This window comes from Bubalus bubalis, chromosome 14, assembly GCF_019923935.1.
Source record: "Bubalus bubalis isolate 160015118507 breed Murrah chromosome 14, NDDB_SH_1, whole genome shotgun sequence".
NCBI classification, from domain to species: Eukaryota; Metazoa; Chordata; class Mammalia; order Artiodactyla; family Bovidae; genus Bubalus; species Bubalus bubalis.
The window spans coordinates 26,123,870-26,137,555 of record NC_059170.1 but is presented as its reverse complement, the minus strand read 5'-3'; the positions used below and the strand labels follow the sequence as shown (position 1 = coordinate 26,137,555).

General features: G+C 50.0%; 2 protein-coding genes across 18 annotated transcripts in view; both read right to left on the bottom strand.

The window, feature by feature from the left end:
- Positions 1-13,686, bottom strand: part of GNAS (GNAS complex locus) — a 54,025-nt gene that overhangs the window by 7,131 nt on the left and 33,208 nt on the right. For 2 of the 13 annotated variants that reach the window (XM_044927799.1, XM_006049040.3), the window contains 3 exons: positions 7,306-7,378; positions 4,316-4,360; positions 30-87 (listed from right to left, as the gene is read on the bottom strand). In XM_044927799.1, coding sequence (XP_044783734.1) covers positions 30-87; positions 4,316-4,360; positions 7,306-7,378 — 176 coding nt within the window. Of the gene's footprint in view, positions 1-29; positions 88-4,315; positions 4,361-7,305; positions 7,379-11,119; positions 11,565-13,612; positions 13,677-13,686 lie in introns of those variants that run through there. The other 11 variants (XM_044927800.1, XM_006049041.3, XM_044927801.1 and 8 more) reach the window with 8 other exon arrangements.
- Positions 58-13,686, bottom strand: part of LOC112577614 (neuroendocrine secretory protein 55) — a 60,011-nt gene continuing 46,382 nt past the window's right edge. Inside the window, exons 2-4 of one of the 5 annotated variants that reach the window (XM_044927805.1) lie at positions 7,306-7,378; positions 4,316-4,360; positions 3,308-3,383 (exon numbers count right to left, since the gene is read on the bottom strand). The gene's annotated coding sequence lies outside the window, so the exon portion shown is untranslated. Of the gene's footprint in view, positions 88-2,872; positions 3,384-4,315; positions 4,361-7,305; positions 7,379-13,686 lie in introns of those variants that run through there. The other 4 variants (XM_044927807.1, XM_044927808.1, XM_044927809.2 and 1 more) reach the window with 4 other exon arrangements.

Below are 13,686 nucleotides of genomic sequence, written 5' to 3'. Positions count from 1 at the left end.
GAAAGGACAGAAAAGGACCAGGCACGTACTTCAATGGCCTCTTTCAGGTTGTTTTTGATGTCCTGCACTTTGGTGGCCTTCTCACTACAGTGGGGTTGAAAAGGAAAAAAAAAAATCATATTGCATCACGTTGACTCACAGTGTCGTTTCAATCACGACTTTCCAACTAAAATAGTATTCTGTTCTTGAAGGAGTGGTGGGTTCAGATCTGGGCTGAGGTTGGAGGTTCCTGAATATTGGTGGTTTCAAATGATAACCACCCATTGTGTCCTGAGGACACGCCCAAGTGGGGGCAGAACCCCAAGCATCTAGATAAGGATTGTGGCTACTGTACCAGAAGTGTGGACTGGTTATTTACTATTCAGAGGGGCTTCCACCCTCTTGTGGCCCCCATTGCATACCAGCACTTCCTAAAAGTTCCTACTGGCCTTTATTAGCATCCCTGTTGGAGGTTCAGTTGCTCAGTTGTGTCTGACTCTTTGCGACCCCATGGACTGCAGCACGCCAGGCATCCCTGTCCTGAAGCTTTTGGTGGGGGCGGGGAAGTGTTATTGTAGGGTTAAGGAGGTGGGGAAAGGTCACGGTGTGCCTTGGGGCTTCTTCAGTCACTGGATTAGCATAGGGACTAGCAGTGAATGAAACGTAGGTGGTAGTGTTAATTACAGACTTAAGGGCCCTGTTTTTATTTATTGGAATAGTCACTGTGTGTCCCTCCATGCAGCCAGCAGCAGTGGCCAATATTTCTAGTTGATGTTAATATACACTGATCCCTCAATGTGAACAGAGTAAAATGGAATTCTGCCACCCCTCCCTGGAAGTCTTTAAGATCTGGGACTTATGGGGGGAAGGGGAGGGAGGTGGTGTGGCCTATGCCCCACAGTTAAGTAGATGTTAGTGCCTTCATCACTTTTTAATTCTGATTTTAACTTGCACACCTGGGAGGGCAGGTGTGGTCTGTGTGGAAGCCACTTTCAGGGTCCCTGGGGACACAGGTAAAGGCCCTTTGACTCTGGAGAACCCTGACATTGTGCTTATCCCCGTGTCTTCAGACACTGTCCATCATCAAACACAGCCAGGGAAGGTTCTTTGGGGCTGTGTTCTTGCCACAGTATTGCCCAGAGTGGGTCACCTGTGGGCTAGGGGATTGGACCACACCCACGACACACATGCTGAGTATCAGGTCCTGGGAGGTGACAGTGGTGTCACAAAGATGGAAGGTGCTGTCCTCAGGGGAGGGGAGGAGGGTCCCGGTGGCAGAGGCAGGAGGGGGACGGGGCTTATGTTTTTCTTGCTGGGGGTTTTTTAAAGAAACCTCTGGAATCCGGTTGTTGATATATTCACAGGGTTAATTCACCTCGAGTACTGGGATGGAGGTAATTAAACACGTAGCCCCTCAGGGGCAGGACACGACAGGACACTAGCGTAGAGGACACGCGGGGAGGGGATGTTAACAGCAAGAGCAGCTTAGCCCGGGAGGTCAGTGACACGTGGGGAGGGGGAGGTGGCTCCTGGGCTGGGGTGTGTGGCCATGTGATCGCCTGCGAAGCCCCACCCCGCGGAGAACTTGGCCTTTCACCCTTTCAAAATAAGCCTTTTGCATATTCGTTTGAGCGGTGGGCCCTCATTTGGAAATGAGCTCATTTCATCCCTTCCCCAGGGTGCAGCTGGCCTCCGAGACCCTGCCCGTCTCGTATCTGAATGGGGGGAGCTAGTTTAGAGGTACTGCCCTCATCAGGGGCTGAAGAGGTGTATGTTTTGCGGGTGCAAGTCTACAGATGGTACCAGGAACCCCCTCATGGCTCTTTAATAAAAGTGCTGCAAGGCAGAACTCCAGGAGAGCTGTGCTGCCAACCAGGAGTGGGAGATTTGTGCCCCAAACCCGACTCTTAATGCAACCAGCATCGATATAAAGGGATCTCATCCTGAACCCTTCTGCGAGTTCATGAGTTTCTGAAATTCCTAATCGTGTCCCGACTTGGCGATACGGCCTAAATCAGGTATTTAGATGTTGGAGTTTTAAACGGACTTGTGTTTGTTCCCAAGTTGCACACAAAAATTCAAAGTTAAAACCCCACAGGACAGTCCCATTCCCATTCATTAGAAAGAAGCTCCATTTCCATGGTAATGAGAGCCTTGGAGCTTTGGTTTTAAGGTCCCACAATAGTTAAAATTATGTATGTCTGGGTATTAATGCCCAAATGAGCCCAGAACAAGAGAAAAGTTATTTCTAGAAACCTGGTTCTTTCATTCAGTTTGATATTTTGGTCTAAGTAGTAGTATGGTAATTGGAAAACTTCCAGTCTTAAATACGGATATTCTGAGAATGTGCTCAGTATTCATCTACGTATGTGAATAGGTGTGGGAGTATATCAAGTATAAAACAGCTAAAATAGAAATCTGAAATCTAATTCGGGTGTGTAATACTAAAACAAAAATTCCTCCATTGAAGCAATTACTATGTAGATAGAGATATTATACCGGGGGTTGGCAGGTTTACTGTAATTTTTACTATCGCTTAATGAATTTAACATTGATTGTGACATTCTCTGATAAAGTTCCTCATATGTCTTTGACGTAATGAAAGCCAAAATGTGTATCAACTACATACAGAATTCTGATGGATGAAAAGTGGGGGCTGGAAGAACCATCTGGATTTTGTAACCGTCCCTCCCCCCCAACATGTATAAAGCTTGAGATCAGGGCTGCTTTATATGCTGGGTTCAAATTTTAAGAGATGGTCACCCCTCCCCCATGTGTTAGGGGAAGGCTATGTTGTATACTGACTTCTATACCTTTTATCTTTATGCTTTTTTTTTTTGGTGGGCAGACAGACGAAAGAAGAAAGACAGAAGACAGACGCAAGATACAGGGATTGCTGAGACATGCAGAGAATTTTTATTTATCACATTTGTTAATACTTAAGTTTTACTTGTAGAACAGAGTCACAGATAGAAGAGCAGGCCGTTAGTAGGTATTAGTAGGATTCAGTCAGGGATCTAGCATAGCATCTAGGAAGTATACAGGAGGTGGTTCAATAGGGAAGTGGGTTCAATAGAGAGGGGTCATAGCTCTCAAATGCCAACTTTTGGTACAGTAAGCTGTCAATCACTGTTTATGCAGATGCTTTGGGTGGTTGATACACTACGTATTTGTCAATTAGGGATTACTTTTTTTGTTGCTTTTTGTTTGTTTTTTAAATTTTTTTTTTTTTTTTTTTAGTTATCTTTAGAGGTTAGGTGTTGGGGCCCCATCCCCCCACCCCCCCACAACAGAATAGTATTCTTATTAGAAGTTCCTAAGACGGGCAATTCCAGCATGCAAAGTGTGATAGGACATAGCCGGGAAGATGAGAAATTGAAGCCATCATCTAGGGGTTATATAGTCTAAAAAAAACAGATGAACAAACATGTGTCAGTTACTTGGTCCCGACCCCCCAGTCTCCTTTGCCCCTCCCCTCCCGAGCCACAGAAGCTATTTTTGAGGTGCCCTAGGCTAGGTCAGTTGGCTCTTCATGTTCTCAGGACAAAGAGCTGCTCCCTCACTGCATGCTGAATACGCAGAGCAGTGCTTGGAGAGGGTTACCTGGCATGCGTGTATGTATGTGTGCATGAGTGTGATGGGCAGTGCGGATGCAGGAAGTGCAGAAAAAAAAAAATAATTTGATAATGAGTGGAAAAAGATGGAGGCCATCATTAATTTCCTGTCCACTGGATAAAATGACAATTTTAAAAAGACCAGAGACTTTTCCAGATCATTCTCAACAATGACCTCCCTCCTCCTCAAGGTGCCAAGTATTTATCTCCCCCCGCCCAATTAAGGACGGTGCGGCACCACGTATTTTAATAGAGGTAAAAAAGATTTTTTTTTCCCCCCAAAGAGGTCTGAAATTTTAACATCAGACCAGCCACAGGGTAGACAGAATTTAGTAGGTTTAAAAACAGTAGCCAGTTTTTAAAACAAGTAGCCAATTCAAATGGAGAGCTGGGGGTGGGGGATAGAAACCATCAATTTTTGAAATCCTAAACTGACCGTCTTAATGCTGAAATCTATAGCTTTCCCCCAGCTGGATCTAATTATACTTTAAGGATGGCAAAAAAAACAAAAAACAAAAAAAAAACACACCGTTTTGCACTTCACTTGCTCTGAAATGACAAGAAATTGTGTTGTTTGCAGATGTATATACCAAGATGGCTGATGGCCCTTAAATGATTTTGGTTTTCTTCCCGGTTCTCTGTGTCCTGTTTCCCAGTATGAGCTTTGTGTGTGTCAGGTGTGTGTGTTAAAAAAAAGTTTTTCTGTTTTTGAATGTTCCTACCCATCGCTGTTGCTCCTTGCAGCCTGCGGGTCCTCTTCGCCGCCCCTTTTAAAGAGAGATTGAAAGCTCACCTAATCTGCAAGGCACTGCAATTTCACAAAAACCCCACACAGCCTCCCTACATTCCTACACAAACGGCCGCCATCCTCCCGTTAATTCTTAGGTCGCCTTCCTGGCTAAATTGGCACGTCTACTGAGACTGCAGGCCATGGAGGTAAGAATTCCACACCTTCACTGCAGCATTAGCAGAACCCTCTGGAGACTTCCGTCAGGTACAGGAGGGACGGATAATTATTTTCTTGTGCTTTCACTAAATGTACATGCATCAGGGAGCTAACCCAGTGATTTATCTCACAGTTCTTTGGAGAATATAGCAGCGCGTAAGGCCCCTGATGGTTCCAGACCTCAGTCGCTGTGTTGTACTGAACACACAAAAGGTCCATGATTTTTGGCCCGTGATTTTCTGGTGCATTATTAATTTCCTCCCTTCTTGGACTTGGGCAGCTACCTATGTTTTTATTTCTATGTAATTGTTCCCCACAAACTGTCATCAATTAAAAGTGTGCCTGGACTGTGAGGCACACAGCAAAAAAAAAGATTAAAAGAATAAAACCCACTACCACCAAGCCCCTCCCTCCCCAAACCCAATCTTCGTGATTGGCAGGAACTCCTCCTTAAAGGTGGGAGGGACAGGATGGCTTAAGCTGTCTACCAGGTTTTGTAATTGATTAGCTTATTAGCTCATCCAGTGTTAATGGCACTCCCCCACCCCCAAATGTAACAGAGTTAGCTAGCATTGAGTTAGGAAAATCCGCATTTGACCTCTGTGTTTGTGAAGGTCAGATTAATATGCCACGGTTACTCTGCAGAGGTACTCGGCACAGCAGTCTGCGGACAGTTAAGGCAAATGTAATAGCTCAGCCCAGCCCTGACAAAGCGCACGTTTACGGAGCAAGGAGGCAGAGACCCTGAGCCACCACACAGAATCCCCTTGGGTGGACGGATGTCCTCACTTGGCAGGGAATTCCTAGTGGAGAAGGAAACCGCCTTTGTTGCAATACCGCAGCGAGGAAAAAGAAAAAAGGAGGCTCATTTGTATGAGATAAAAATAAGGTTTCTAGGCTCACATAAAGAATTCCCCTGTATGTCACTTTCACAGGCTAAATTTAACATCCTCAGAGATTACCTATGGTTTCCTCTACAAACAGGCAAGCTGGGAATGTCTCTTCCTCTTTGGCGAGGGGGGGGGGAACAACCCAGAAAAGAGAAGTGCTGGTTTAAATGCCTTGTCTGCATTACAGACAGGCTCACTTAGGGGGGAGAAAATTTTCTCTAAAAATTAAAAAAATTTACGACAATCCACAGAGTAATAAAACTTTAAGTGAATTATTTCAAGGATGTCCTATCTTCTATTGGACCTGAGCTAAGGTAAACAGTGGCTGCTGCATCCTTTTAAAAATGCAGGCCACATCCAGTTTTAATCAAAATATTTATCTAGAGGGTACATGGTCAAATTATTTTTGCTTAACAAGCCTCCTGAAAGCAGCACTCCCCGGAAAGTTGCTGGGTGGAAAATTATGCAAGGTTTTTCTTTAAATTACAAAATCACACCAAAAAGCCTATTTCAGGCTTTTTGTTTTAATTGACAGATAACAGTCTCTGGTGGCAGGGCTTTACTGAAAGGTGTGTCAAATTAAGAATTTCAGAATTTGTGACATGTGAACATGACTTAATCAATATGTAGTTGCATACTGTTAACTCATCGGGAGAGCCATTCATAAAACTGGTAAAAGAACTCATCCCTCTGAATTTTAAACTTAAAAAGCACCCTAAACTAAATGTCCATTTGTATGGATGATATCATCCTTTTCTCTACCTTCCCCCTCCATGATTATTTGATCTAAGAAATTCTAGAATTTTCCATAAAGAGCTGCCTCCTGCAGTTCTTTTCCTTCTAACAGGTGATAAAATTCATCTGTTTCCCCCTGTGTAGTGCATAGTAGGAGACAGTAACTGGTCTTTATTAGTTCATTGGAGGGAGCAGTTGGTGCATAACTGAATTAAAACTATGCCCCTCTGACTCAGCCTCCCCTGTGGAAACTAAAGGGGAATGCAATTTTAAATTGAACCCAGATTTAAGAAAAGGAATAGGACTGCTAACCAACTAGTTAACTACAAACGAGTGCCTGCAAGTGTTTGTAAGGTTAACTACCCTTACCAGCCCTCCCACCCTCGTGAAAGTTGAGGTGGGTCTGGGGAGACCTATGCCCCTTATTTGCATTCTTTTCCTATAGCTTACATCTTCGTATATGCACTCTCTCTTTTCATCTTTATTCTCACTGCGGTATTGTCACATTGTCCTAAAGCAAGATGCCTTGAAGGACTTTTCAAAGGCAAAAGTGCCCCTAGGTCTGGCCAGAAGTACCTAACTCCCAGCCTTTACATCATTTAAATATCTTTTTCTTTTCTTTAGGCAAGATCATCGATTTTTAAAAAGGGAAATGATGATTTGCCCATGATAATTCCAAAGGGGGGGGGATGATGAATTACTAACAAGGGCTGACTCTTCCCACTTTGTTTTATGTGAGAATATTATTGAAACAATGTTTCCCTAATAGTTTAAAACATCCTGCACTGGTGCATTGCGCTGAAATGTGCTGGGGGTGGGGACCAGCTCTGCAGTGGTCAGCGTGGCTAGGCAAAGGGATGGCCAGGGCCGGTGTTAGCCACGTTGGAGACCCACTGCACCAAAACCTACCGCAGACCTGTCACGGGGCCAACGCAGGGGCTTTATAACTATTACTGTTTGTTGCTGCACCAAAGAGTAAAAAAGGAGGAAAACAGCCCCTAAAGAGCTCTTTCCTGATATGTAGGCTGAAAATATTAAGCGGACATTGGCTGCCCAGCCCCTAAAAGCTACCTGAACTTCCTAAAGGTTAGTATAAAATGTGGTACTCTGACCGTGCCCTTGGTACAGATTTGACACTTACTCTCCATTAAACCCATTAACATGCAGGATCCTCATTTGCTTCACAATGGTGCTTTTACCAGATTCTCCAGCACCTAGAAAATGAAAGTAAGTCTCAGGTTAAGAAAGAGGCATTTTACACACTTTGGGCAAGGAGGAGAGAGAGGGGGGGAGAGAGAGAGAGAAAGAGAGACACTACTGCTGTTTTCTCCGTAGAAGCAACACGCAAAACACAAGCAAAATAAGAGACGTGCAAATTTCCTTGGCATTTCGACGCAGAAAAAATGAAATAAACATCCAACTTTGTGTGTACCTGCAGTATTTCACCATCAGAACAACAAACAAGAATTAAAGGTTTTGGTTTGTTTAGGTGTTTTTTTTCTTTTAGTTGTTTTAAAATTTGTGGGGTGGGCACAAAGAATGATGCAATTTTGTCATGGTGGGGGGAGGTAGGAAAATTACAGATATAACTATGAAACTGGATCTTTGAACTACGAGCATTCACAGGTAAAAACGTACACCTTAATGTGTATGTGCACATAATTCATTGTTTGTCAGCTGTTTCATGGTTAAAATACCCCAGGGTTCACAGACAATGCCCAGACCCCTATGGCGCCCCCAGATCTAAATTGACACAGCAGCTCTCCAACATTTTCTCAAAGTAGCTGTTTTGTCTGCAGGGTTCTTGTCCCCTGGGCTACTTAAAAATCACCCCCTTAGCCCCACAATATGCCATTTGATCCACTTCTCCACACCCCTCCCCCCTTTTACTGCAAACTTTTATTTTTCTAAGGTAAACTCTCTCTGGATATAACAACCATTTGGGGGTGGGGGGGGATGAAGACCATCGATTTGCTGTCTTCTTGAAAAATATTTAAATATAGTGCTTGAGAACCCTATTAATAACATGTTAAAAAGGACAAGACTTTAATCATAAGGAAAAATATTCCTGAAAACGACTGAATTTTCAATGATTCCAAGCCCTTCACGACTAACAGAGCTAGAAAAAGGGCGTATGCCCCATTTGAAATCACCTTAAATTTGTAAAAACATGTGTTTTATGGAAAAAACATAGTTCCACCAAGCTAGGAGGAGGATTGCTAGTTTCTCGGCCTTTGTAAATGGATACTCTCTCCAACAAATAATCCTGAGTGGACAATTTTTGTCCCCCTCCCACACAAACCTATTTGGTTTTTTAGCCCCTCTTCACTTTTTATTGTTTTGTTTTACTGCCCAGAGAGCAAAGCATTCCTCCTTCTCTTGCCTTTTCACAAGGCTGTAATCAATATCTGTAAAAAGTTAAAATTAGTTTCCACAGAAACATTGATTTCAAAGCAAACATTCTATCTTAATGAGCCTAACTCTCACAAATTAAAATATTAATGGTACATAATATTAATCAGAATCTCCAATATTCTTCTTTCGTGTTAAAATTCGTAGCACCTCTCTTTTACATGCACACAGAGGTCCGTGCCTCAGTTTCCACATTTAGGAAATCAGAGAAACTGAAAAACTACTGCAAGATCTTTTGTGGATCTGTAATTCAAATTTTATTCCATTAAATTAACAAAGATGACCCTCTTTTATGAAAAAGGGCATCATCATGTTTCCTCTTTTTTTGGGTAAGGGGCAGCACTCGGTGAGAATCACCATTTAAAGATGTAAAACGCATGGCACTGACCCGGGCTGCAGAGCCCCACGCCAGACGCTTTCTATGATAATAGGACTAGGACACCTGGGGCAGGTTAGCCGAGTGATGCCAGGTGCATTCAGAGTCATCAGTCTCAAATTAAGGGGAGACTATGATCACTGTGCAAAGGTGTCAGAAATTTAAGGTACCATTCGCATCACACTTGTTTTAAATTATTCAGATAGCAAAAGAGTGTTCCTGGGGAAGATTCTAGACTTTTCTAGGCTTATACTTTGAAATCAAATTATACGCAATTAATATTCACACACCATAATTCCACCTTTAGAAGTTTTTGACAACAGCTCAACATATGTACCATTTAATTACTGTAATTGCAAATGCATAGACACCAAAGAGACTTATTTTCACTTAATTTTCTGCTTTACATAAATCTGGACCCAGGAGAACAAAGACATGACCCGTCCCCCAAAAGCAAAGGAGACACCACCACAACGGAAAAACAGCCCTTTACATTTTATTCTTTATAATCAAGCTGTTTTGTTGATATGTGACCCTGAACTAGGTCTTAACCTAGCAAATTCACTCAGATAGCCAAATTACTAAGGAAATGGAAAACTTCCATACTAATTCAATGCTTGTGTAATTCTTCTGGTCATTTCAACAATTTCTTTTATGCTTCTTTTATTTATTTATTTTTCCAAATCAGCACCTTTAAGAAAAATGGGGGAAAGGCCATCTCCTTGGAGTTAACAGCCCCCCCCCCCACGCCTTTTTTTTTTTTTTTTTGCCAAAGAGGAAAAACCGCAATCAAAAGAGAAAACCCAAAACCAAACAACCAAATGTCACTTGACAAACAACTAATTCATGTATTCTCCTCTCCTTCCACCTGGAAAAAAAGTCTTTTCCTTCAAGTGCGCTGGATTCCCCCCGCCCCCCCCCCCCCTTGAAAAGGGCAAAAAAAAAAAAAAAAAAAAAAAAACCACGCCATTTCCAGACCAAGAAGCCATTTACAGACAAATGTCATTTTCCAGTTTTGATTTGTGCATGTCTTTTTTTTTTTTCCTTTTTTCACAAAGCGCTCTCAATGTGGCCGACTAACAGGAAAATGTGTGTGTGCTAATGGTTTATGGGGGGGGGGCGCTGCTGCGGGGGGGGGGCTTGGGGGGTGGGCGGCAGCTGCTACAATTAATTCTCTTCTTTGCTTTTCAAAAAGCCTGCATATCTGGAAGGGGGAAAAAAGGTCATACTGTAAAATGACGTGTCATTTGGCTTCACTGGGCACTTCAGCGTACTAACTCCATTTTTTTTTTTTTTTCGGCCTTATTTTATTCGATTCTCCTTCGCTTCCTTCAACGGCCCGGCCCGGCCCGGGACACGTCTGCTCCGCGCACACAGGGTGTCCTGCCCCAAACGCACCAAGTCGCGCCCAGCGCCCGCCGCGCAGCCTCCTCCCGCCCCCCGCCCCCCCCTCGGCTCCGGCGCCACGACTCGCCCGCGCCCCCTCCCCCTCGCTGCACCACCTTTACCACCCGGAGCCCTTCCGAGGGGCTGATGTCACCCGCCCCCCCCCGACTCTCCGCGGCCACTTCCCCCGCCGAACCTCCCCTCGACGAGGCCCCCTCCGCCACCGCGGCGTCCCCCCCCCCCCCCCACCCCGCTGGCTGGCTTTTTCCCTGTCCCTCTCCCGACAAATCACACACCCCACGGAGGCGGGTCCCCCTCCCGTGGCCCGCCACCCCATTTCCTGTCCCCGAAACCCTCTTTTTGTCGCAGTCTCCCGAGCCCTGTGGGACTCCCCCTCCCCCTCCCCAACACGCACCCGAAGCCCCGGCGCCGTGTAGGCCTCGCGGAGAGGGAGAGAGAGAGAGAGAGAGAAAGAAAGAGAGAGAGAGAGAGGAGAGCGCGGGGAAGACGGGAGAGGGACCGGGAGCGGGCAGCCAGGGCAGGGAGCCCCGCGCCCGCGTCGCCACGGCCCCCCGCCCCATTTCAGGCCCCCGCCCGGCCGAATGGCGCCCCGGGGTCCCCCTTCCGGCCTCGCCCCCCGGAGGCTGAGCCCGCGGGCGGGCGGCGGGCTCGGGAGCGCGCGCCCGGGGCGGGGGGCGGGCTCGGCGCGCGCGGCCTGCGGGGCGCCCCGAGGGGCCCCCCCGGGCCGGGCCGGGGCCGGCGCCCCCCGCCCCGCCCTTACCCAGCAGCAGCAGACGGTGCGTGGCCCGGTAGACCTGCTTGTCCTTCTGCAGCTGCTTCTCGATCTTCTTGTTGGCCTCGCGCTGCGCCTTCTCCTCGTTGCGCTGGTCCTCGGTCTTGCTGTTTCCGAGACAGCCCATGGCGGCGGCGGCGGCGGGGCCGGGCGCGGGCGGCCTCACGCGGGCCGAGAGGGCCGGGGCAGCGCCGGGCGGGCGGGCGGGCCGGGCGCGGACTCGGCTCCTCGGGGAGGAGCGCGCGGGGAGGGCGGTGTCGCTGTGCCCGAGCGGAGCGCGCAGCTCCCAGCCCCTCGAGCCTGAGCCCAAGGGTCTGATGGCCGCCGCGGAGCGAGGCGGACCTGAGACGGAGCTGCGGGCGCTGCTGCCGCCGCTGCCGCCGCCGCCGCTCTTATTGCCTCGGCCGGAGCCCCGCCGCCGCCCCGACCCAGAGCTCCGCGGCGGGCGGGGGGAGGCGGGGGGAGGCGGAGGCGGCGGCGGCGAGGGGGGTGGAAGGAGGAGGAGGAGGAGGGATGAGGAGCGGCCGCGGCGGCGGGGAGGGCGGGAGCTGGCAGAGGGAGGCCCCCCCCGGGTACCCGGGGAGGGGGGTCCCTCCGCCCGCGTCCGGCCCGGGACGGGACGGGCCCGGGAGACGCCCCCTCGCCCCCCCTGGCTTGGGCCCCAAGCGGGGCCGGCCTGCGGGGGGAGAGGGGGCGTCTCCGAGCCGGTGACGACCCCTCGCACGACGCCAACGCTCCACCCCCCGGGCCGCGTCGCCCTGCGGCCCCCGAGGCCGAGCGCCCCCCTCCCCTCCCGCGGGCGCCGCCGAGGGGCCGGGGTGGGCGGAAGGGGAGGGAGTGCGAGCCAGAGCCCGGACTTAGGAAAATTTTCGAAAAGAAGTGAGAGACATAGAGAGAGCTAGAGAGCAGGGAAGTGTGGAAAAAGCGAGGCGAGCACGAACCAAAGGACAGAGCAACCGAAAAGGAAAATGTGTCCAAACACACATACACAAATACTCAATAAAACTCCACACTACACAGCGATGGTGGTGTCTGGGGGCGGGGGTGGGGGTCTGACTTAGATGAGCCGCTCCTCGCGCCCTCGGCGACGGGCGCCAGGGCGGGATCCGAAGGCACCCGAGGCCCCGGAGTGCCCTCGTCCTCTGCGCTTGGCCTTGGCCGGGCCGCCCACGAAGGAAAAGAAGGCGCAGCCCAGGAACATTCGGAAGCAGCAGGTCGCCCCGAAAAAGAAGCCGCAGCCGCGGCCCTCGTCCGGGCTTGGGTGCAGCAGAAAGTCCAGCACCCACGCGGGGTTGCGCACGGAGAAGACCAGGAAGGTCAGCAGCGGCAGGTGGGCGCTCAGCGCGCTCATCTCCAGCCGCCCGGACCCCCACACGGCGCTCCTGAAGCCACGCAGGGCGTCGATCAAGTCGTCGTAGTCGTCGTCCTCCTCCTCGTCGTCGTAGTCGTCGTCCTCGTCACTCGAGTCCGTGTCCCACTCAATCCAGATCCTACTCGTGGCCCCGGCGCCGGCGCCCACGCCGACCCCGGCGGCGCCCTCCGCGGCGCCCTCGACGGCGGCGGCGGCGCCGGCTGCGGCGGCGACCTCCGGGCCTCGGGCCTCCTCCTGGGCTTCTAGCCCCTTCTTCTTCATCTTCTTCTGCATCTTCTCCAACTTCTTCCTCTCCTTCTCCTTCTTCTTCTCCTCTTTTCTTCTCTTCTCCAGCAGCTTCTTCTCCATCTTCCGCCTCTCTTTTTCGGTCAGCAACTTCTCGCCGGGCGCCTCTTGCTCCGACTTCTTCGGGGGCTTCTCGGCTACCCCTTTCTTCCGCGACGCGCGCTGCTCGGCCAGCGCTGCAGCCACCGCCGCAGCTTCGGCAGCCACCTCGGCCGCAGCCAACGCTGTCTTCCTCTCGCTCTCCAACGCTCGAGCTTTGAGTTTCATGGCCATCTTCAGCATGACGGCTCGGCCACCTCGGGGTGCCTGGCTCTCGCCTGGCCCGGGCGCCCTGTTTGCCCCCGGCCTCGGGCTGGCCGGACCCCGTGCGCCCCGTGTCGGGGGAGTCTGTTGCGATCCCCGCGGCTCTGTCCCGGGGGCCGCAGAGCGCGGCTGCCGGGTTTCGTCCGGGCTGCTGGGCTGGCTGCCTAAGAGTTAGCGCCAAAACGGATGAGCAAACGAAAAAGGGGCGAGAACAAACCAAAAAGCACCCAACAATACGAGAAATCAAAAAGCACCGAGAAATGTCAAACAACTCAAAAAAGAAAAAGTGCAGAAGGCGCGATGGCACGAGTTTGCTGTTACCCTCAGGCGCTCCTTGGTTAGGCTCTTGGGCACGCCAATGGAGAAAAGAGAAGAGAAGAGAGAGAATTGGGGGGGTGCCCCGAAGGCTCGGGCAGGGCGGTAGCGCCGGGGCGCCCCTGCCCTGTCCCGGCCCGGGTGGCTGTTGCCCCGCGCCGGGCGACTCGCACTTCCGCGGGAGGCCACGGTGCCCCCGGACTTACATGTGAGTGAGGTGCACTCACACGCAAGGCAGTGCCTGCCTGCCTGCCTGCCGGCCGCCCGCCGCCGCCCCGCG